General features: G+C 38.5%; 1 protein-coding gene across 1 annotated transcript in view; it reads left to right on the top strand.

The window, feature by feature from the left end:
- Window positions 1-21,862, top strand: part of Ccnb3 (cyclin B3) — a 54,694-nt gene extending 32,832 nt beyond the window's left edge. Inside the window, exons 4-12 of the mRNA XM_027433125.2 lie at window positions 1,277-1,598; window positions 1,726-4,347; window positions 5,504-5,617; window positions 8,476-8,568; window positions 10,884-11,021; window positions 14,698-14,853; window positions 16,019-16,168; window positions 21,410-21,540; window positions 21,781-21,862. Coding sequence (XP_027288926.1) covers window positions 1,277-1,598; window positions 1,726-4,347; window positions 5,504-5,617; window positions 8,476-8,568; window positions 10,884-11,021; window positions 14,698-14,853; window positions 16,019-16,168; window positions 21,410-21,540; window positions 21,781-21,862 — 3,808 coding nt within the window. The remainder of the gene's footprint in view (window positions 1-1,276; window positions 1,599-1,725; window positions 4,348-5,503; window positions 5,618-8,475; window positions 8,569-10,883; window positions 11,022-14,697; window positions 14,854-16,018; window positions 16,169-21,409; window positions 21,541-21,780) is intronic.
- The last annotated feature ends 518 nt before the right edge of the window (window positions 21,863-22,380 follow it).

Below are 22,380 nucleotides of genomic sequence, written 5' to 3'. Positions count from 1 at the left end.
ATTGTTATCTTTTATTTTTAAGATTTTATTTATTTATTATGTATACAGTATTCTGCCTGCATGTATGGTTGCAGGCCAGAAGAGAGAACCAGATCTTATTACAGATGGTTGTGAGCCACCATGTCGTTGTTGGGAGTTGAACTCAGGACCTCTGGAAGAGCAGCCAGTGCTCTTAGCCTCTGAGTCATCTCTCCAGCCCAATTGTTATCTTTTATAATGCAGTGATTTAAAAATTAATTCTAGAGCTATCACAACTGTGTAACTTTATAAAGTGTCAACACCTTCAAAGCAAACTTTATCTAGGAGTTTACTTTCCAACTCTCCCTACACCAGTGATTCTCAACCTTCCTAATGTTGTAACCCTCCTTTAATACAGTTCTTCATGCTGTGGGGATCCCCAACCATAAAATCATTTTTGTTGCTACTTTATAACTGAAAATTTGCTACTGTTATGAATCGTAATATAAATATCTATGCTTCCAGATGGTCTTGGGTGAAAGGGTTATTTGACACCCAAAGGGATTAACCCCCCACCCAGGTTGAGAACCACTGCCCTACACCCTAGAATCCTACATATTTCATGTGAATTGAATCATATGATATTGAATTTTTAGAGGCATTTATACCTGGAGTTCATGATGGTGGTTTTACTTCCTTTTAGTTCTTATTTTGACTTGTAGTCTTCAAATGATTAGATTATGTTAAATTAATCACTCATTAATTATGAAATCCTATTTAAAACAGAGCTTTAGATTGACATATGTGATACATTTCTATTTTGATCTCTCTATTTCATTTTTTAAGAAAACACCTTCAGAATACTCCTTGGTGCAGAGAATGTTGTTAGGAACCATTAATGTTAATTACCAGCCTTCATCTCTCATTAGCCTTCAAACAATAATTTCAACCTGCATTTCATTAGCGATATGGTGCAGTTAGGCAAAGATAAATAACTGTTTCTAGTGAAAGTGATCAATACATATACAGGTAACTCATCCAAGTAAGTATTATAATAGAGACTTTGTATATAAATAATGGTAGTAAGCCATATGTGAGAAAGTATAACATGGATCTCATAGAAAAGTAGAAAATTATAAGGATGTAAGCATAGAAACTATATGGTGTGCTACTAACTTGGCTTGGTATGGTTTGTATATTTTTTTCTATATTGGTGTTGAAGCTCTTTCCCTTTCTTTTAGTTAATGTAGCAACAGAATGAAATAGTGGATGAGGACTAGGAGTCACATTATTCTTACCCACTTTGTTTCATTTACAGTTCTAAGTTGGGACTTGTTACCTCACTGTCAAACACAGAGAAACAGTTTATTCTGGATATACCCACCAATTCTAAAGCACTAACTACTGAGAAACCATCTGTCTTTGAAAAGACATTAGTTTTAAATGAGGAACCTACTACTGAAGAGACAAGCCTTATGAAGAAGACATTACAGAGGCGTGCATATCATCAGGAGACATTTCTAATGGAGCCACCACTAATGTTGCTGGAAGAGACTGAAGTTTATGATGGGCTTGATACAGAGCCGATGACTTCAGAAATGATGGATGAGCCTGAAGAAGCAGAGATCATTGAGGAGGTAGTATGCTTAGGGAATCAGATTTTTTTCAGAGATATTTTCAGAGATGCAGCTTCACCAAAAGCTATTGTTTGGGAAAGACTAAAATTCTACTAATTATTTCCATTTACAGGTGATTTATTCAAAGAAGCCTGACACCAGGGAGTCAACTCTCACCTCGAAGGCGACTTTCACCTCAAGTCCATTATCTTTAAAGAATAAACCTGCTATTCAAGAAGAGAAGTATATTATCAGGGGGAAGAGTTCATTCAGGAAGAAATCATTAGAATTAAAGGTGGTGACTACTAGAGAGAAGTCAGTAATTAGAAAGCCATCTTTCAAGAAAAAGCATCCTGCCACTGAGATGAAGTCTTTGATACAGGAACCATCTTTACTGCAAGAGAAATATAATGCTCAAGGGGAGGCAAGCATCTTGAAGAAGCCATTACAAGAGAATACAAATAATAAAGATGACATTTTGACAGAGCCAGTTACTTTGAAAGGGAAACATAGTACCAATGAAACAACCCATACAAAAAAGCTATTCTCTTCTAAAAATAATCGTGACACTCAGGGGAGCAACATTAATTTTACGTCACTAGGAGTTCAACCAGTCACCCATGAACATGAGCCATTTAAGAAGTCTACCACCAAGAAACATTCCCATTTCCAGGGGCTATCTGCATTGCCAGACAAGCACATTGCTGGCTTGGAGATGTCCACTGTGGAGAAGTCCTTGACTCTGCAAAAGACTACTACTAGGGAAGAGGTGTTGCATTTTCCCGTAGCTCCAGTTTTGAAGAAGCAGCGTAGCATGGAAGAGGCCCCTCGCGTGAAAAAGCACTCATCTTCAAAGAAGAAGCGGCATCTCCCTAAAAGGAGACATTTGGTCAATAACCCTGCAGTGCAAGAGCCAGTTACTAATGAGCCATTGTCCTTCAAGAAGTCTACCATCGAGAAAGAGCCCCCTATCCAGAGGCCATCTGCATTACGAAAGAGGCACACTAGTCCTAGGATATTGTCCAGGTCAAAGAGGCTCTGTGCCCCAGGAAAGCGTCACATGGTGGAGGAGTCACATTGTCAGTTAACTTCAGCTTTTAAGAAACGGTGCATCATGGAGGAGCCAGCCTTCACCCATAAGCATTTAGCTCTAGAGATGCAGCAGACTTTTTCTCAAGGGACAATGTTACATTTAAAAAATCCACCAGTATTACAGACAACCACTTTAGGAGCAGAGTCACTGGCTAAGGAGCCACTACCCTTTAAGAAAGAAAATACAGCTATACCGAAAACAAAGTGTGCTACTCATATAATCCCCCTCTGGCCAGCACAGGCAGAGTGGCTGGAAAAAGTTGATGCAAACAGGAATTTTTTCTCTACAAAGCCTGGATCACTTAGGAATGAAACTATAACTGGGTTCCAACAGAATCCATCTTCACTGAATGAAGAGTCCTCCATTCCACAGAAACTACCCCCCTCAATGCCATTGGCCGCAGAGAAGACCGCCAGTCAAGAAGGGGAATATAGTAAGGAATCAGTGACTTTAAATGATGATAATATGTTCTTCTCTCCAGAGCTATTTTCTCCTTATAGTTATACTTATGAAGATACCTTTAAATCTCAGAAGTCTTTGGACTTGCAAGAGAAGACTGATAGAAAAAAGGACTCCCACAGAAAACTGTTTGACTCACAGGACAGTGTTTCTGAAGAAGAGGCCTTTTTAAGAAAGCTCTTTTGTAAGGACAGATATCCTTCCTCTGCAGAATCGAGCCAAGAGAGGACCGTTGCTCTAGAGCAGGAATTTGTCTTAAAGAAGATATTGGAAGAGAACAGCAGTGGTGAAGTTGATGGGTCCTTTAGTTATCATTCACTGCACTTTCAAAGCTATCCCAGCCCTATGGTGGAGGCTGCTGTGGAACCTTTACACTTTCAGGAGGAACTCAGTATGGAGAAAATGGCTGTCCCTATGAAGCCATTGATCACACAAGATAATTCTACTGAGGAGGCTGTCCTCAATAAGTACACCAGTGACACAATCAATCAATGCTGGCCCTTGCAGGAGACAGCAAGCATCAAGGATGAAGCAGTTGTGAAGGAGCCATTACCTCCACAGGAGCAGACCCGAGCTGACCTGGTGACTGTCCTGAAGGAGCTGCTGGTCATAGTGAAGAAGCCCGATGTGGAGAAGGTAGCCTTGACCCTTCAGGAGAAACCACCCAGTAACGTAGAGGTTCTCTTGAATGAAGTATTGGAATTGATGGAGAAACCTAGAATTGGGGGAGAATCTATTCTGGAGGAGCCCTTGGCCTTGCAGGAGAACCCTAGCAAAAAAACAGAGGCTACCCTGAAGGAACCATTAGCCTTGAAAGAGAATCTCAGCATTGAGAAGGCAAGTCCCAAGGAGATTTTGACTTCTGATCATAACCCTGACATTGAGAAGGATGATGTAACCAGAAATATATTAGATGTTGAGGAGTCCATAGAAACACTGGCACTGCACGAGGGACTCACTGCTGCAGACCAATTGGCCTTTACAGATCTACTAGCTTTGGAAGACACTAGTATTATTGATGAAGAGGAGTTTTTCAAATCATTCCTTGCCTTTCCACAAGATAATAACACTTATATGCCCACCAATGCTTTAGAATGCAGAGCAGGCAATTCCAATGCTCTTGTGCCCACTGAGGAGACATTCAATCCTGTCATGAATTCCAGTCCATGTGAATCTGCTTCCAAAGATCTTCAGTCAGCTGTGGGTGAAAAACAGACTGAGGTATGTATTTATTTCTCTTTTTTCTTAAATTAGGCAAGGTATTTTATCTAATTTAGGTAAGTTGCTTTATCTAATTTAAGACAAACTATTTTTTTTACCAAAGATAGTTTTTATATGGTTTTGAATATTGAAGTCCTTTCGATGATATTTTCCTTTTAAAATGATTTATTATTATTATTATTATTATTATTATTATTATTATTATTATTATTAATACCCCCACTGCTGTTTCTCCTCCCTCTTCTCCTCCTAGTTCCTGCCTCTCACCTCCCTTATGCCCCCTCATCCACTCCTCCATTTCTATTCAGAAAAAGGCAGGCCTCTCAACTGTGTCAACCAAACATGGCATATCAAGTTGCAGTAAAACTAGGCACCTCCCCTTATATTAAGGCTTGACAAGGCGACCCAGTAGGAGTAGGCAAAATAGTCAGAGACAGCCCCTACTCCCACTGCTAGGAGTTCCACAAGTAAATCAAGCTATACAACTGTTACATATATGCAGAGGGCCTAGGTCAGGCCCATGCAGGTTCCCTGGATGTCAGTTCAGACTCTGTGAGTTCCTATTAGCCCAGGTTAGTTGATTATGTGGATTTTCTTGTGGTGTCCTTGACCACTCTGGCTCCCACAATCCTTCCTTCCCCTCTTTTGCAGGGTTCCCCAAGCTCTGCCTGATGTTTAGTTGTGGGTCTCTGCATCTGTTTCCATCAGTTGCTGGGTGAAGCCTCTCTGATGACTGTTGGGCTAGACACCATTCTATGAGTATAGCAGAATATTATTAGGAATCATTTCATTGACATTTTCCCAGGCATATTTGGTTCTATTCTAGGTCTCTGGGCCACCCAGCCTCTGGGTCCTGGGATTACAGACAATGTCAAGTGTGGGTTCCTTCTCATGGCATGGGTCTCAGGCTGGACCAGTCATTGGTTGGCCACTCCCACAATCTCTGTGCCACCTTTTACCTCAACACATGTTGTAGGCAGGGATGAAGAGAGGATTTTTTTAAGCCAAAATTTATATACAGTAAAAGTACATAAATCATCAATACAAGCAAATACATTAACATGCACAAAATATTCCTTCTGTCTCTTTCTAAACTAGTCTCCTGCCAAGAACTATGGGACATGTACTCAAAATTTTTGTCATTTGTCCTATACAGGTAATCATACTGGACGACAGTGACACAGCGGAAAGTATTGAAAAGGAAGACCGTAATCCAGCACTCAACTCTGTATATATCAAGGAAATCTTCATTTACTTGAGGCAGAGAGAGGTGGGTATATAGGTTGCTGAAGGTAGACAGGGCTCTCTAGTTCTCATTTCTTTCTCATTCTCTCCTTCAGCTTATAAATTGAAGGGGGTCTGATAATGATGTAGAAAACAACAGTATCTGCGAATACCATCTATTGGTAGTGTATTGTGAGCTGACCATTATGTTAAAGGATTTGTAGACATTACCTTAAATCTTCCAAAAGTTTCTTGATGGTGGAGATTATTATCTCCTTTTTACATTATAGGTAAACTACCCAGAGTCATCTACATTACATGGTAGAATTGAAATACAAACAAAAGTCTGATTACCATGAAGACCATGACCTGGCAACATCTAACTGCAGATCAGACCATCTAAGACATAAAAATCATAAGTAGCTTGTCTCTGAGTAACTTCTGTCTGAGATATTTTTCCTTGTTTTCCCATGTTTCTGACATTGTATGTAATAATCACACCCATTGTTTCAACTTTCCAATTTGGTGCAGGATTCTTTGCCTTTGAAAATGAAAGTCTGCTTTAAATATTCATTAGTTCCAAATTTTCTTCTTTTTTCAATGAAACAGAAAAACAAGATTATCTACCAAGTAGAAGTTTTAGCAGACTCTATATATGATGGTAAATGAATATCTCACACACTCTCTCTAGAGAGAACTGATTACTTGATTTTTAGATTCCATGCCTTTTCTAATGTACAGATATTTCTTGACATATGAAGAGGATAAAATCTAAATAAACTCACTGTAAATTGAAATATCTAGTCTCAGCCACAGTGTTCACTGTAAAATGTAGATTGGTGAAGATACCTAGCATTGAGATAGAGGATTGTACCACATATTTTTAGTCCTGAAAAAAAGATCAAAATCAAACCAGTAGCTATGTTACTACTGAATGTGTATTGCTTCTTATCTATCATAAAGTATAAAAATTAAGTTGAAATAATTCAGGACCATCTGTAAATTAGAGAAACCAGGAGAAATCTCTTTTGGGTTTCTTTTTCTTTTATTTCTTTCTCTTTTTTGAGTCCTGACTTAGAATTATCAGATGAAATCTGAATTTTTTCCTTCTTTGAAAATAGATTTTTATACAGTATATTCTTTTTAAAGGTAAAGTAAGTTGTACTTTTTATTTTTTAGAGATTAGAGTTGTTTTTTTATCTAAAGCTAGTACAACATTTTGTGAGGTAGCAATTGACCATTTCTCTAACATATTGACTCTTCAACAGTTTGATTAGATTCTCATACTAAGCACCCAAAGTTCACATCAGATCCCTCAGATAAAGGGTTCAGTTACACAATAATATACTAACTCCATATGTCAAACATAGACAAGGTATCCTGGATGATAACACATTTCAGATTTCCCAGGATTTCTTAATCTATACTTTGGACCTAGAATGTTCCACAAAGGCTCGGTCCCTAGCTTGAGGAGATACCAGGAGATAGCATAACCTTTAGGAGGTGGGTTTTTGGTTTTTTGTTTGTTTGTTTGTTTTTCGAGACAGGGTTTCTCTGTGTAGCTTTGGAGCCTATCCTGGCACTCGCCCTGGAGACCAGGCTGGCCTCGAACTCACAGAGATCCGCCTGCCTCTGCCTCCCTAATGCTGGGATTAAAGGCATGCACCACCAACGCCCAGTGAGGAGGTGGGTTTTATAAGAGGAGATTCAATAATCAGAAGAAAGCTTGTAGAGGGTATTTGGGGACCATAGACCCTTCAGTCTCTGTAATTCCTGGCTGCCATATGTTCTTGGCATCATAATACTTTACCATGTGAACCACACTTCATATAGTGTAGTCTGATCACAGTTTTCCCTCCCTCATCTACTCCCAGATCCTCCCATCTCTCTGTCCATCTGGGTCTGTGTCTTCTTTGAACAATATAAGATATTTCATTAATTCTTTGAGAATTTCAATCAGTATATGCAGGTTTTTGTTTGTTTGTTTTTGTTGTTTGGTTTTGTGATGTGATCTAGGCATCTGGAGTTAAAACGTTGGTGGTTTTTCTTGTTATGGATATTGACTCTCTCACACCTTTGTTGTTGTGGTTATTTGGATCTTTGTTTGCTGCTACTCCAGTTTGCCAGGTTGTGGTCCAGCTGAATGATGCTTTGAGCTCGGTATTGGAGCAACTTTGTTGATGTTTAAATAGAATGTCATAAGTAGTCTCATTTAAGCTAGGAATGGGTGCAACTTCTGAGCCCAGGAGCAGACATCTGAAGATCAGCCATAAGAATCTTCTAGCTACAGATGGTCTGCTCCTGGGCTGAAGATCTATACCTGAGATTATACTCATAGGAGCCATGAGATCTCTGGGTAGCATAGTGAATGGGGTGGATTGCAGACTAGCTCTGGGGTCCATGCCTGAGTTTGAGCTCACAGGGTAACATATGGTCCACAGAATGGCCAGTGGGGTGTCTGAGGGGTCAGGCAGGTGGATAGACTGGCTCTGGTAGGTCTTATTGGAAATCTTGTCATAAATGGACAAGCTAAGCTTAGTTTTCTAAATCAAAATATAGAGCTTTACATGACATTTGAGTACTACATATGTATGTCAAAGTAGAAAAAACATTGATATGCACAGCATGGTATTGTGTTTTAGACTGGATAGCAAAGAAATATTATGACTCTTTTAGTATTCATTGACATCCATGGGTGGGTTTTCAATATCTCTTCTGATACTTAAATATTTTATATGTCCATTTCCCAAAGGTAGCTTGAGCTTGTTGAGAAAAGGATACTCTGATATGCACACATCTGATACCAGTTGAAAGTAGTGTGTTAGAACCATGAAAAAGAAGTTAATTGTTAAAATTTTGAAGCACAAGAATAGTTTATTAACATTTATTTTTCAACACTGTCAGGAAAAGTTCATAGTTATGAAATACATGGACAGGCAGATGGAACTCACCAGTGATATGAGAGCCATTCTTGTGGACTGGTTGGTGGAAGTACAGGTAAGCATGGCAACTGCTACCTTGAGAAGCTGTTGTTTTCCTTTTCAGTTCAAATTAAACATGCTAAAAACACAATGGATCTATAGAGCTGAAGAAACTACCATTTCTGATTTCTAGGAATTTATTATTTAAATGGCAAATAAGACAGGAAGACAAGTAAATACAATTATAAAACCTGATGGCTGCTACTGGCCTTTGGCTTATATATTGACAATTTGGTAGATTTTAGCTTCTGATTGACTGTAAATTCAGCTTCTTTGATTGGGTTACAACTTTTACAAGTTGTAGATCACTATGCAGATAATTGGCTTTAGCCAAGTACAGAGGCTGGATTTCAAAGCAAATTACTTTTGTTTTGGTACTCTTTATTCTCTAGGGGTAATAGCTATACATTATTTGAAGTGTATCCTTTCAGGTCGTTTTCTGTACATTTTGTTGTTAAAGTTCTGCTGTCTCTTGTTTATATCAATAGTACACATGCAATCTTAAGCCTTAAACCCTAAATCCTTCTGCCTCAGCTTTCTGAGTATTGAGATCACAGGCCTGTGATATATATATATATATATATATATATATATATATATATATATATGCATTTCTTACAAACAAACAGATCTCTCCCACCCCTCCTCTCACCCCCCTTGCCTCCCCCCCATGAGAGAGGTGGGAGGTAGAACTGTGGTTGAAATGTAAATTGAAATTTAAAAGAATAAATAAATTATAAAAACCTTAAAAAAAAACAAGCAAATCCCAATATGAATGTTGTGGTACAAGCCTGCAATCCCTGTTCTTGGGAGGTGGAGGCAAGAGATCAAGAGATCAATGCTACCCTCAGCTTCACAGCAAGTTTTAAGTCAGTGTGAGCTACATGAGACCCCATGTCAAAACAATCACACACACACACACACACACACACACACACACACACACACACACACACACAAATAATACAAGTAAACTTTTTATATAAGTATGGATCTACTGTGTTCTTTTTAATGGCTCTGTGATTCTCTTATCTGTATAAACTCTTCATTCAGTTAACTAGCCCTTTTGATAGAACTGGTCTAACAACTTCCCCTCAGATAAGAGCGCTTCTTTTTTTTTTTATTAGAAAGAAAATTATTTTACATGTCAATCCCAGGTCCCTCTCCCTCCTCTCCTCCCCTGCCCCCCAGATAACACCCTACCCATCCCATACCCTTTCTGCTCCCCGGGTAAGGTGAGGCCTTCCATGGGGGGGATCTTCAAAGTCTGTCATACTCTTTGGGATAGGGCCTAAGCCAACCCCCTTGTGTCTAGGCTCAGGGAGTATCCCTCCATGTGGGATGGGCTCCTAAAATACAAAATTTTAAAAAAAGATTAAATAGTTTACATGTTTTAGTTTATTTCTTTTTCGGCTTTTAGTCTTAAAAATCTAAGGTTTTAGGTCTGTATTAGTCATGTCTAGTATATTATATTACTTTTGAATTAAAAAATCTTGTGTGTGTGTGTGTGTGTGTGTGTGTGTGTGTTTGTGATTATCTGGTTTCAATTTGCTACTTAAGATTGTAGGCATTACGTTTCACCTATATGATCTCTTCCTGTTCCTATCTTAAGACATTCATTTGGATACTGTGGAGAGGAAAATAAAATGCCCATGACAGAATCACCAGTACCTGTGAAAATGTTAAAGTTGCTAATCAGCTGAATTTAAGATAGGCTAATGATATCATATTATTAGAGAGAGCCTAATGTATTTACAGATGTCCTTAAATGTGGAACAGGGAGATTGGGCAATATAATATGAGAAAGATTTGTCTAGTTATTCATAGGTTTGGGAGATTAAAGGGGCAACAGACCAAAAATTGTGAGTTGACTCTACAAACTAGAAAGCAAGACATTATTTACTAGAACTTCTAGAAAGGAAGATGGACCTTTTAGAAACTTGACTTTAAGCCCTGTCTCTGTGTTTTGGATCTAAAGAAACACCATCTCTGTGGAGATTACAAGTTACTAACAAATGAGGAAAGCAGGAATCTGAGTGTTAGAGATCCAGGAGAGAGAGGGAATGTGGACTCAAGTCACTCACAGACACTGTATAGCTTGTGAGGTTGATTATCTGTCTGAAGGATAATTACAGATAATTGCAGGGTACTTAAAGGCATTAGACAGAGGTATATGTCGGTACCTTTCTGAAGTAGTTTCCACATTCCTAGCAGAGTACAAACTGGCTGGGGCAGTCCTTGGTGCTCCAGACAGTCAAGGTTTCTAGATTTGTTTGGAGATGGCTGTTTATTTGGAAAATAGGAAGGTTCCTATCTTCTTTGTTCCTTCAGACATCCTTTCAGATGAGTCATGAGACCCTGTATTTGACTGTGAAGCTAGTGGATCACTACCTAATGAAGGCACAATGCAAAAAGGATAACCTACAACTCCTTGGTTCCACTGCCTACATGATTGCAGCCAAATTTGAGGTGAGTCTCACTCCATAAGGTCTGAGAGCACTTACAGAATATCCGTCCTAAATATAGAATGAATATGTATGTGTACATACACATATAAGTAAAATTGTGTATATGCACCTCTATAAATTTATCTATGTGCAGATATTTTCCAAAATTTTGTGTATTTCCTTACTCTGGAAAGTTCTTGTTTGGCATTGGTGGTATATTTGTCCTGAGAGCAGCAAGGGTCACTTGTTTAGTCTTTAAAGATACTTTATGGGCACGGGTGCCTAATTTGATAGGTCATTTTCTGCCCCTCTCCCCAAGCTTTTCTTGTTCCACCAGCTATATCCTTGTCTAAGGGAACCTATCTGCACCTATAATGAAACAAAACAGATTGTTGGAGACAGCCAATATAAAATGGTTGATGTAGATTATAGTGAGTCTATAATGGTTTATGTGAAATAGTTATTTTTGAAGTAACAGTATAAAGACAACTGGCCTTTTCTTCATGCTCATAATCCATATAGTTAACCTCTCTAATCTTTCCTTTATTTAGGAGGTAGCAGTTTCCAGTAAAAGGTTCAAATAACTTTGAAACTATTTTTTTCTTTTGGTATATCTGCTGGCTCCCCATCCCCTTTTTTATTTTTGTGTGTCTGATCCCTCTCTTCCCCTTTCCTTGCTTCTTTTTCTACCTTCTTGGTCCCTCCTTCTCTATCTCTTTCCTCCCCTGCTCAAGTGCCCCTTTGTACTTATCATTACAGATACTGTTCAACACCTTATTTTCAAAGGCTGGGCCTAGGTAGAGCAAGAAGAAAGACGAAGAAAGGACTGGAATCCAAAGTACTCTTGTTGCTGTGGTCAGAACAGAAGGCATCTATCTACTAAGGCCTGTGGGAGAAGGATGTCTTCCCCTTATAGGATTTACAAATACTGGAAGACCTTTGTAAAGGATTTTTATTTCCTAATAATGTGCATTTGTCTGTGTGGGAGTCTGCACATGTGAATGCAGGTGTCCATGGAATCAATGATGTCATATGTCTTTGGAGCTATGAGCCTGTTGATGTGGCTACTAGGAACCAAACTTGGGTCTTCAGTAATAGCAGTAGGCACTCTTAATTGCTGGGCCATTTTTCTAGCCCCTGAAAAAGTTTTTTAAATTATAAATTTTAACTCAGATGTGATTACATTATTTATCCACTTCATTTTCTTCCTCCATTCCCCAAACCTTATTCCATTTCAAATTCATGTCCTCTTTTTCTTTGATTATTACTGTTTATTTATATACACACATAAATATAAAAATACAGCCCGAGAGTCCATTTAATATTGCTTGTATGTACACGATTTTAGGGCTGACCACTTGGTATAGGATAACCAATTGGGGGACTCATCCCTGGGTAAGACTAATTCTCCATCTCTTAGCAGTTATTAATTGCCTGCTGTTCTTTGTGTAGGAGTGGGGCTTGTGAGATGTTTTGCTTCCACATTAACATGTCTGTTGGTGTTGTCATTGTTCAGCTTCTGTTGAGACAGTCACATTGTTGAGATTTCATGGATACAGCTTCCCTGTCGTTTCTTGGAGACACATCTCACAGCAGCTTTCCTGGTCCTCTGTCTCTTACAATCTTTCAATCCCTCCTCCCACAATATTCCTCAAACCTTATGTGTAGGACTTGTGTTACAGATATACCAACTGGGGAGTCGGTACCATGTGATCAATTGATTTCTGTATCTTGACCATTTGTGGTTTTCCCTAATGCTCTCCACTGCTGCAAAGAGAAGCTTCTTAGATGAAAGTGATAGTTACACTTATTGTGGTTATAAGAATAAGTTTTAGAATGCAGTTAGGAATTATGTTGCTCTAGAAAAGCAGCAATAGTGGGTTCTTCTCTAAAATCAATAACCTCACTAGCTCTGGGAAGTTGGCTAGGATTCCAGTAGCAGATATTATTGTGGTGGCCTTAAGTCTAATTAGATAGCTGTTGGTTACCACCAAGACAGGAGTGTCACTATTGCACTTTTGGTGATATCTTGCCATGCTGGTCATTGTTTTGGTTTACAGGTAGTATAGCTGGGTAGGACTATTGACTGCTTCCCTCTTTTGGCAGCTTGTATAGTTCCCCCTGGTACTATGAAAGCTAGACCTCTGAGAGGAAGCTCTAAGGTCAAATACAGTTCAAATTCTTCATTCAGAGTTGTGTATGTTCAAAATGTGTGGTGTCTTCAGCAACAGGGACTTTCTTTCAACCTCTAGGAGGCAGCTGAAGGTAACAGTGGTAGCTTATGTTGTCTTGGAAATCTCCTGGATTACCCTGACCAATAGCTTGAAAGGAGGTTTCTCATGCCTGATTCAGAGAGGTTTGCTAGATCGTCTGTGGCTTTGAGGGGAGCATTACAAAACAACTGACAATAAATGATAGTGAGGATGTGGGGAAAAGGACCCCCCAATTCACTATTAGTGAGAATGAAATCTGGTACAGCCATTCTGGGATTAAGCTTGGAAAATCCTCAAAAAGCTAAAAACAAATGAACCATATGACCCACTCCTTGGCATATATCCAAAGTACTTGACATTCCTATTTCACAAGCAATGTGTTCAGCAACATATATTATGTCTCTATTCACAATAGTTTGGAAATGGAAACAAATCTAAATGTCTTTCAATAGATGAATGGATAATGAAAATATGGTATGTATACACAATGGAATACGATTCAGCTGTAAAGAAAAACTAAAATCATGAAATTTGCAGGTAAATGGATGGGACTAGAAAATAGTATATTGAGTGAGGTAACCCAGACCAAAGAAAGATGAATGCCACATGTTCTCTGGTTTGTAGGTTTTAGCTCCAAATCTTTAACTGTGAGTATATCCTGGAGTTACTGCAAAAAGCAGGAAAGCAAAAAGGAACCAAGGCAGGGGGAAGATAGAGTAGGAAATATAATGATACAGGTGACCTGAAAGAGTTAAGGGAGGTGTGGGAATGGGGTGATTGTGGAAGAAAGGAACTAGTGATATGGGGATATGTGAACTGATGAAGCCACAAGGGGCGGAGGAATAGAGGGAGAGGGAGACAAAGAAGAGGGAAGGACAGTAAAGAGGTAAAGAGCAAAATACAGTTGGGGTGGACAGTGGGCTCTGGGTCACAGAAAAATATGAAGGTTCTTTCTATACCCCCATAATTTCCCCTTACCAATGTTCAACCTCCAGAGAACACAACATGGGAAGACACTCCCAGAACAGCACACTCAAACTCCCAGCTCTTCTCCATCCTACCATGCATATTTCTTCTATCTCTAGCTCATTTTTCTTTGGCTTACTTCTGTTCCTTTCCAATAGCAGGCTTTAGATATCTCTATTCTGATTTCTGATTCTCACCCATCAGGAGGGCACATTCCTATTTTCAGATGCTGTGTAATGTTAGGCTGCTTTTAGCATTATAAGAGACCATAACATTTAGCCCCATCCTCTCAGATATCAATGCAGTTTAGGGACAGGCAACTATTCTCATTTTTCTATGTTAGTTTTTTTTTTTTGTTGAGAAATCCAAATTAACTAAAACTGACTCTGAGATCTGCCCCAAAAGTCTGTCTGGAAATGTGGTTGACTCCTATTTATCCTTCCTTCACTTCTTTCCCCTTCTTTCCCCTTCTTCCTTTTATCATAATTAGAGATGACTGTGTCTCCTTTCTATCCACAGGAATCCTATCCACCTTCTCTGCCAGAGTTCCTTTACATTTGTGAAGATCTTTATCAGCAACGTGATATGGTTGCCTTGGAAATGAATATCCTGAAAACCCTCGACTTTGACATCAATATTCCCACTGCATATAATTTTCTGCGTAGATATGCTTCGGTAACCAGGAAGAGATATAGCTTAGTTATTTTACTTTTGGATTGATCTTTTCTGCATTCATAGTGGCTGGTAGACTTATTGGTGAAAGGCTGTTTATCAGATGCTTGGGGTGAAGCAAGTTATAAATTTCTGTGGTGTACCTATAAAGTTTTGGGATAAGGGCAAACTAGGGGATGAGGTAAAAATATTCTTTGATCAGCAGAAGATGCATATGTTTTGGGGAAATGCTGGCAATATTATTTTCCTTAGTTGAATATTGGTTATGGGGAAGATCACATTTTAATTATTAATTATATCCTAAAATTGTTTTATATATGTTTTATGTGTGTTATAAGTTAAAAATATTTGAACATAGAAAGGAAGGGAATGTTTTGGAACTGAAATATCTCCTAGAGTAGGACTGTGTTTAAAAATCACAGTTGGTAGACTTTGATCCTTCAAAGGATGATTACTCCAGCAAAGAGAGCCACATGATAATTTAGGGGCCCTAAAGATAACCAATCTCCATGCCAGTATCATAATCTTCTCCTGGAGTGAATGCATTTTTATAGACAGTGTAAGTGTTACAGTTCTGTTCCTAGAGGAAAGGTTTCCTCAGTGCAAGTGTGACAGCTCTGCTCCAGTGGGGAAGGGTGTCCTCAAAGTCTTACAGCTCTGAAGGGAAAGGTATCCTGGCAGTTGAGAGCTAAGGAATACTGCAGTCAGACCACACAACAAATCTCACACAAAAGATTTATTAGGAGGGGAAAACCCAGGAGGTTGGCTGCCTCTAATTAGGTGAGAAGCAGCAGAGAACTAAGCAGAAGACAGGGTTAATATAGCGTTTCTGGGTGAGGGGCTTTCCAGAATGGGTATTGGTAGGTTTTCAAACCCAGAACTTGGGCTTTTTACTCTAGTGTAGGGCTGGGGCTGGCCATTAGGGCAGTTAAGTGTGTTCTGTGGGTATAACCTGGCAATTGGAAGTCCTCAAGGGATGGGCCTGGCCATTTGCATGCCTTGAAGGCCTTTCAGGCAGGAGTCTATAAATGGGGTCATGGTAGCAGGAGAAGTACTTTGTTCAAGCAGAGAACCATGTGGACTAGAGATGGGATAACTTGAAAGGGATTCTTCTGCCTGCTACTGTTTTTCTAAATGGATTGTTAACTAGTCTTCTTATTTCCTTTAGTGTATCTGTGCTAGCATGAAGACACTAACCTTGTCCCGATTCATCTGTGAGATGACCCTGCAGGAATATGATTATGTCCAAGAGAAGCCTTCAAAGCTAGCTGCAGCCTCCTTTGCTTTGGCCCTCTACATGAGGAATCTCAACAATTGTGTAAATGGATGGGGGTGGCTTAGTTGCTAAGAGCATGATGTTCTAAGTTCAAACCCTCAGCACTCATGTAAAAAACTATGCATGGCTATTTTTTATTTCTCTCTCTCTCTTTCTCTCTCTCTGTGTGTGTGTGTGTGTGTGTGTGTGTGTGTGTGTGTGTGTGTGTCTGTGTGTGTGTGTGTGTGTATGATAGGGAGAGGTGAAGGTTATCAATACAAGAGAATCATTGGGAACTTGCTGGCTTCCAGCATGGCTCTAGGTTCAGTGAGAAATGCTGTCTCAAAGAATAAGGTGGATAGTAATAGTGCAAGACCACCTGATATTTTCCTCTGCCCTGCACATGTACATATACATGTACACACACACACACACACACACACACACACACACACACACACACACACACACAAGATGGGGTGAAAATTAGAAGTGTGGGAAGTTCTTAAAACAAAATTGCTATGCTCCTATAGTTATGGCTTCTTTAATACTTGTACAATGTATGGCAAGGTTTCCTACAGTGATTGCTTTTAAATATTTGGTTTTTCTTAGTTACAATACTGTAACACTTTTTGTTCTAAAGAAAGCATCCCAGAAAAGCCAAAATTACAAAGCAGACCAATGTGAAGTTACTCTGGTTGTCATAGGGGCTATGATGGGCTCACTTCCTATTCTTTACCCCATTCCATCCCTGTCCCTTGCAGTCTCCTTAGCAGAACTGTACTCTCAAAGATCTTATTGGTATAGGGTTTGAGAAACACTGACCCAGAGACTATAGAATATTGAAAAGATCTGTTTATGCGTATATTAGGGCATGCCTGTAGTGCTATTGTCTGAAGTAGAAAGCCTTGTGTAATTAAACTTCATATTTGATACTTTCCTCAATTTTATAAAATATTGTAGAGAAAAGCAACTTTTGAGAACTTTGAATTCTTACTGATGTGTAGCATATAATCAAATTAGTAACAATGCAAATAACAATGCCCTAGTTGAGACATTTCTAAGCCCTCTGTAGCTAGAAATTCTGAGCCACTCTTGATAAGCAAACCTCTGAATGCTGAGGAAGTGCCACACAGACAGTTGGGTGATCCTGTACCAATTGTATTTATTTTTCCTAGCAGTTTCAGTATTTCAGATTTCTGTTATCTTTTGCATTCTAACTGGGATACGATGAAATCTCAAAGTTGTTTTATCTGCATTTTCCTAATTACTAGGAATGCTGAGCATTTTTTGAGGTGTTTCTTAGCCATGTTTTCTTCTTTTGAGAACTCTCTATTCAGGTCCTGAGTGCATTTTTGAATGGGTTATTTGTTTTTGACTATTTGGGTTTTTTGTTTACTTCTTTACATATTCTGGATATTAATCTTTTGTTACGGTATCACTGGCAAAGATTCTCTCCCATTCTGTAGACTTCCTCTTCTTCCAGGTGATATTTCTTTAGCTGTGCAGAAGCTTTTGAGATTTCTGAAGTCCCACTTGTCAGTTGTTGGTCTTGATTCTTGGGCAAATGGAGTCCTATTCAGGAAGTCCTTTGCTACACACATATATCATGTAGGATACTGCCTATATTTTCTTCTAGAAGTTTCAGGATTCTAGGTTTCAAGTTTAGATATTTGATCCATTTAGAGTTAGCTTTTGGTCAAGGTGGTGGGTGGTGTCTTACCTGGGTTTCTAGATCATGGCTGGCCTCTGGTAAAGCCTTCCAAAGTAGTAGGTAGGGATATGGAGCCCAGTGGTAGGGGTACAGTCTAGGGTTGTTGGATGGGCTTAAAGGGGTTTAGCAGATGGTGGGCAGTATCTTACCTGGGTCCTTAGGACCACTCTGGCCTCTGCTAAAGTTTTTGGGGCTGTGGAAATTTTAAGTTTTATTCTATTGTGGTCAGATAATACTCAAGGAGTGATTTCAGCCTTTTTGAATTTTTAAAGATTTGTTTTGTGCCCCAGAATGTGGCCCATTTCAGAAAAGTTTCCATGTGTTGCTGAGTAGAATGGATATTCTTTTGTGTTTGGGTGGAATATTCTGTAGCTATCTGTATTTGGTGTATAATAACATCTATTTCTAATGATTTTCTGTATAATTTTTGTTCAGATGACTAGTCTATTGGAGAAAGTGGGGTATTGAAGCCACATATTATTATTAGGTTGAAGTTAATCTGTGTCTTTAAATTCAGTAGTAATTTTTAAATGAAATTGTGCACTCCAGAGTTTGGTGCATATATATATATATATATATATATATATTATATATATATTTCTTCATGATTAACTGTTCCTTTGATTATAGTGAATTGTCCGTCTTTATCTCTTCTCATTACTTTTAGTGTGGAGTCTGTTTTTTCTGCTGTTAGGATAGTGATGTCTCCTTGCTTTTAGGTCCAACTTACTTAGAGTACTTTTGTTCATCTTTAAAGTAGTGACTATCTTTAAAGATAAGATGTGTTTCTTGAAAACAAGAGATGGGTAGATTTGGTTTCTTGTTCTGTCCAGCAAGCTGGTGTCTTTCATTGGAAAATTAAGTTCATCAATATTTAAAGTTATTTTTGAAATATGTGTGAGTTAATTGTATTGTTTATTTTGGTATTGTTGTTTGTGTTCTAAGTGGTACTTTGTATCTTACTAATTATGGCTTTGTGTTTTGGTTATGCTCATTGATCTCTTCAGCCCAAAGTATTGCTTCCTATGTTGTTTTTTTTTTAGATGATGTTTGTTGAAAATAAAAATTTTAAGATATTCATATCCTAGAAAGTCTGGCTTTCTCCTTCAACTACAGCAGATATTTTTGCTGGATATATTAGTCAAGGTTGGTCATGGTCTTTCAGGAATTGGAATGTATTGCTCCAAGCTCTTCTGTTTTTCAAGTTTCCATTAAGAAGTCAGCTGTCATTCTCATAAATTTTCTTTTATATCTGACTTCAGTTTTTGTTTTTGTTTTCCTTGCAGCTTTCAACATTCATTGTACTTTATACTTAGTGTTTTATCTATGCTATACTGGAAGGATTTTCTTTTCTGGTGCTGTCTATTAGATGTTGTGTGTGCTTTTTTATGTGTATTTCCTTAGTTTTGGGGTGTTTTCTTATATGATGTTGAAGATCTGGTCTATGCCCTTCTCTTGGGATTCTTCTCCATGCTTGTAATTCAAAAGTTTGAATTTTCAAGTTGTTTCACATTCCCTGTATCTCCTTTCCTATGCTCAAAATATTTTTCACATTTCCTTGCTTATTTGCTCTATATGTTCTATTTTATCTTAAAGTCTTGATATTTCATTTTCTGCTTCATTCATTACACTTCTAAGGCTTCCATTTAAGTTTTCTAGTTGGTTTATTGGGTTTTTCAATTCCATCTTCATTTCAGCTTGAGTCTTCAGTATTTCTGTATCTTTTCTGAAGTCTACTTTCAAATCCTGGATTATCTTTGTCATTTCTGTCAACTTTATGTTTTTGTTTTCTTGGGAATCACTTGGTGAAACATTTCGATGAAATTAGTAATTTAAATTCTTTGAATTCTTTTATGGAGACTATGATTTGTTCTTTTAAACTGTGTCTTGGAGTTCTAGGTAATTCTCAATAGCAAACATTTCTATGGGATTGGTAAGTTTTGGAGGGGAGATAATTGCTTTTATCTTTCATATTGTTTGCATTTTTGTAATGAGATATGGTGATGTGGATTTCTTTTGCTAGTTCTGTGTCTGATACAGCAGATCAGGGAAGAAAGGAAGATATGGGGATAGGTTTGGCCTAGAGGTTGGAAATGGCTTAGGTGAAATGAAGTTAGATGGACAGGGGGGTAGACTGTTTTGATGGATGTGCATCCTGGTTTAAGCCTGGAGGATAGGGGTATATCTGGCTGGGCAGAAAGGTTGGATATATATGGGAAGAACCTTTTGTTTTGGAGGGCAGTCAGGACAGGCTCTAGCAAAAGCTTAGAGATTGGTTTTGGAGTGGGCAGGAGAAGGCAGACTAAGCAGAAGCATTGGATGTGGGATTCAGGCTAGATCTGGAAGGTTGGGCAGGTTGTATGCAGTAGAAGGCCAAGAAGATTCACTATATTAGACCCTGGAAAAGTTTATGCAGGATCTGGCTAGGTGGAGAGGTTAGATGCCAAAGCATAAATGTTTAAAAGGCAGTTTGACATTATGTTGATTTAGCAAACAATAGTATCAAGTTTCCCACTAGGAATCACCCCAGTTTGACCAGGTTTATATATAGTACAGGCTTGTGAAAGTAGTTGTTTACTTCTATAACAATCATGCCACTAATATGCCAGTAGGTGCATCTTGTCTGGCAGATCAGTATTGTAGCATTCAGGGTCCTCTACTAGGTGAGTCTGTTGATAATTTTTCTTCCTAATTGGCAGCACCTTATGGCACTATGAAAGCTAGTCAGCAGGAAGGAAGCTAGTAGTTCAGTTTCAACTCAATTTCCTTATATTCTACAGCCAAAGTGTGTTGAGTCTTCAGTAGTAGGTACTTACCATCTAATTTTTGTGAGCAGAGAAAAAGCAACAGCAATAGCATGTATTGATTTGGAGGCATCTGAGGCCTCTTTGACCACCAATTCATAGGGAGGTATCTCACACCTGGCACTGGCATTTTTGCTCACTAGCCTATGGCTTCTGGATGCAATATTATCCTCTCACGCAGGATATCTCTGTTTGAGATTTATTATTATTATGTTTTTAAAGTAATTAACTCATTCAGATTTGCTTTCCTGCAACCCCTACTCCCATCCTCAATTAAAGCTTTCCACCCTCAGAATCCCTCCCATCTATTTTCATATCATATGTTTCAGTGTCCCACCCATACCCAGAAGAGGTCATTTTAAAGCTCAGTCTTGAAAGACAAGTAGAACTTGTAAGAGGAGATATCAGATGTGGGCAAAGTAGTAAGTGAAAAGATGTGAAGGTACTAAAGGAATGAGTGTGGTGTGTTTGGGGTAAAATTCTAAAACTAGTCCTATTCCTTAGGTCTTTGGTGGATTTTAGCTCACATAAACACCTATAACTAAGGCAAACTTATAAATGATAGTACTTGGACACAATAATCTTAGAAGTTTGTGTTTGAAACTTACTCTTTTAGGTGCTACCCTATGATTATTATTTAGTATCTGTATTTCATGAGTCTTTGAAATGTTTTGAGTATCTCCTCTGCTTAAACAAGAAATGGGATGTTTAGACTTGTGTAGCATAGTTGGAAGCAAGAGTATACTTTCAATAGTAGAAGTTACTGTTCATTCTTCTTTTTTTCAGATTCCTTTACTGGAACATTACACTGGCTACGAGATAGCTGAGCTTCAGACCTTGGTCAGAAAGCTGAACAATTCACTACTTTTCCGACCCCATAGTTGCCTGAAGAATGTGTATGAGAAGTATGCTGAAGAGTAAGTACCAAACTCCAGTTAAAGCTGAGTTTATGCTCACTCATGAAAGTCTTTAAAACAGTGGGCCTAGAAAAAAAAAAACTCACTTTAAAAAAGAGGATTCAGAAATTTCACACCTTCCTTTCTATTTTACAGTTAAAGCCAGATAGGAAACCAAGGGCTCTAATGTGCCATTTCCTCTGTGGAACCTTTTTCGCTTTGGATTATTTTCCTCTAAGAAGACCACATTTCCTTTTGCAGGGCCTTCTTTGAAGTCTCCAAAATACCTCCTTTGGACAAGAACACTCTAGAGGAGATTTTGCTGTGGTCATTACTGAGCTGAGGACCTCTGACAGCAGATGTCAGAATAGACATACACATAGGCTGCATTTGTTTGTTTACGTTTAAAATTTTCCAGTTTTCCTCTTTGTATTTTCCTAAACTGATATTGTTGTGAATAGGTAAATGTTTTAAAATGATTTTATGAAAGAAAAGAAACTGTTTGTTTTAGTTGTTAAAAAAATTAATAAAAATACAATGGTTACTAGAATGACTCACAAGCACTCTTATTGCTGAGGCACCCCATGAAGAAGGTTGTTTTCCAACCCAGCAAAGCCTGTTTCAGAACCTAACTTATCCAATTTCCGTCTCTCTTTAGAGCTTTTCTCCTTAGAGGAAGAGGAATTCAGCCAGGTGTGACCTGATAAGTGAGTCTATAAAAGGATGATCCTGGAGAGTGACACCCAGTTCAAGAAGGGCTCCTGATTCTTTTCCCTTTAGAGGAAGAGGAATTCATCTAGGTGTGAACTGATAAGTGAGTCTATAAAAGAGTGGTACACAGTTCAAGAAGAAGGGCACTTG

This window comes from Cricetulus griseus, chromosome X, assembly GCF_003668045.3.
Source record: "Cricetulus griseus strain 17A/GY chromosome X, alternate assembly CriGri-PICRH-1.0, whole genome shotgun sequence".
Lineage (NCBI taxonomy): Eukaryota > Metazoa > Chordata > Mammalia > Rodentia > Cricetidae > Cricetulus > Cricetulus griseus.
This window is presented reverse-complemented; position numbering and strand designations above follow the sequence as displayed.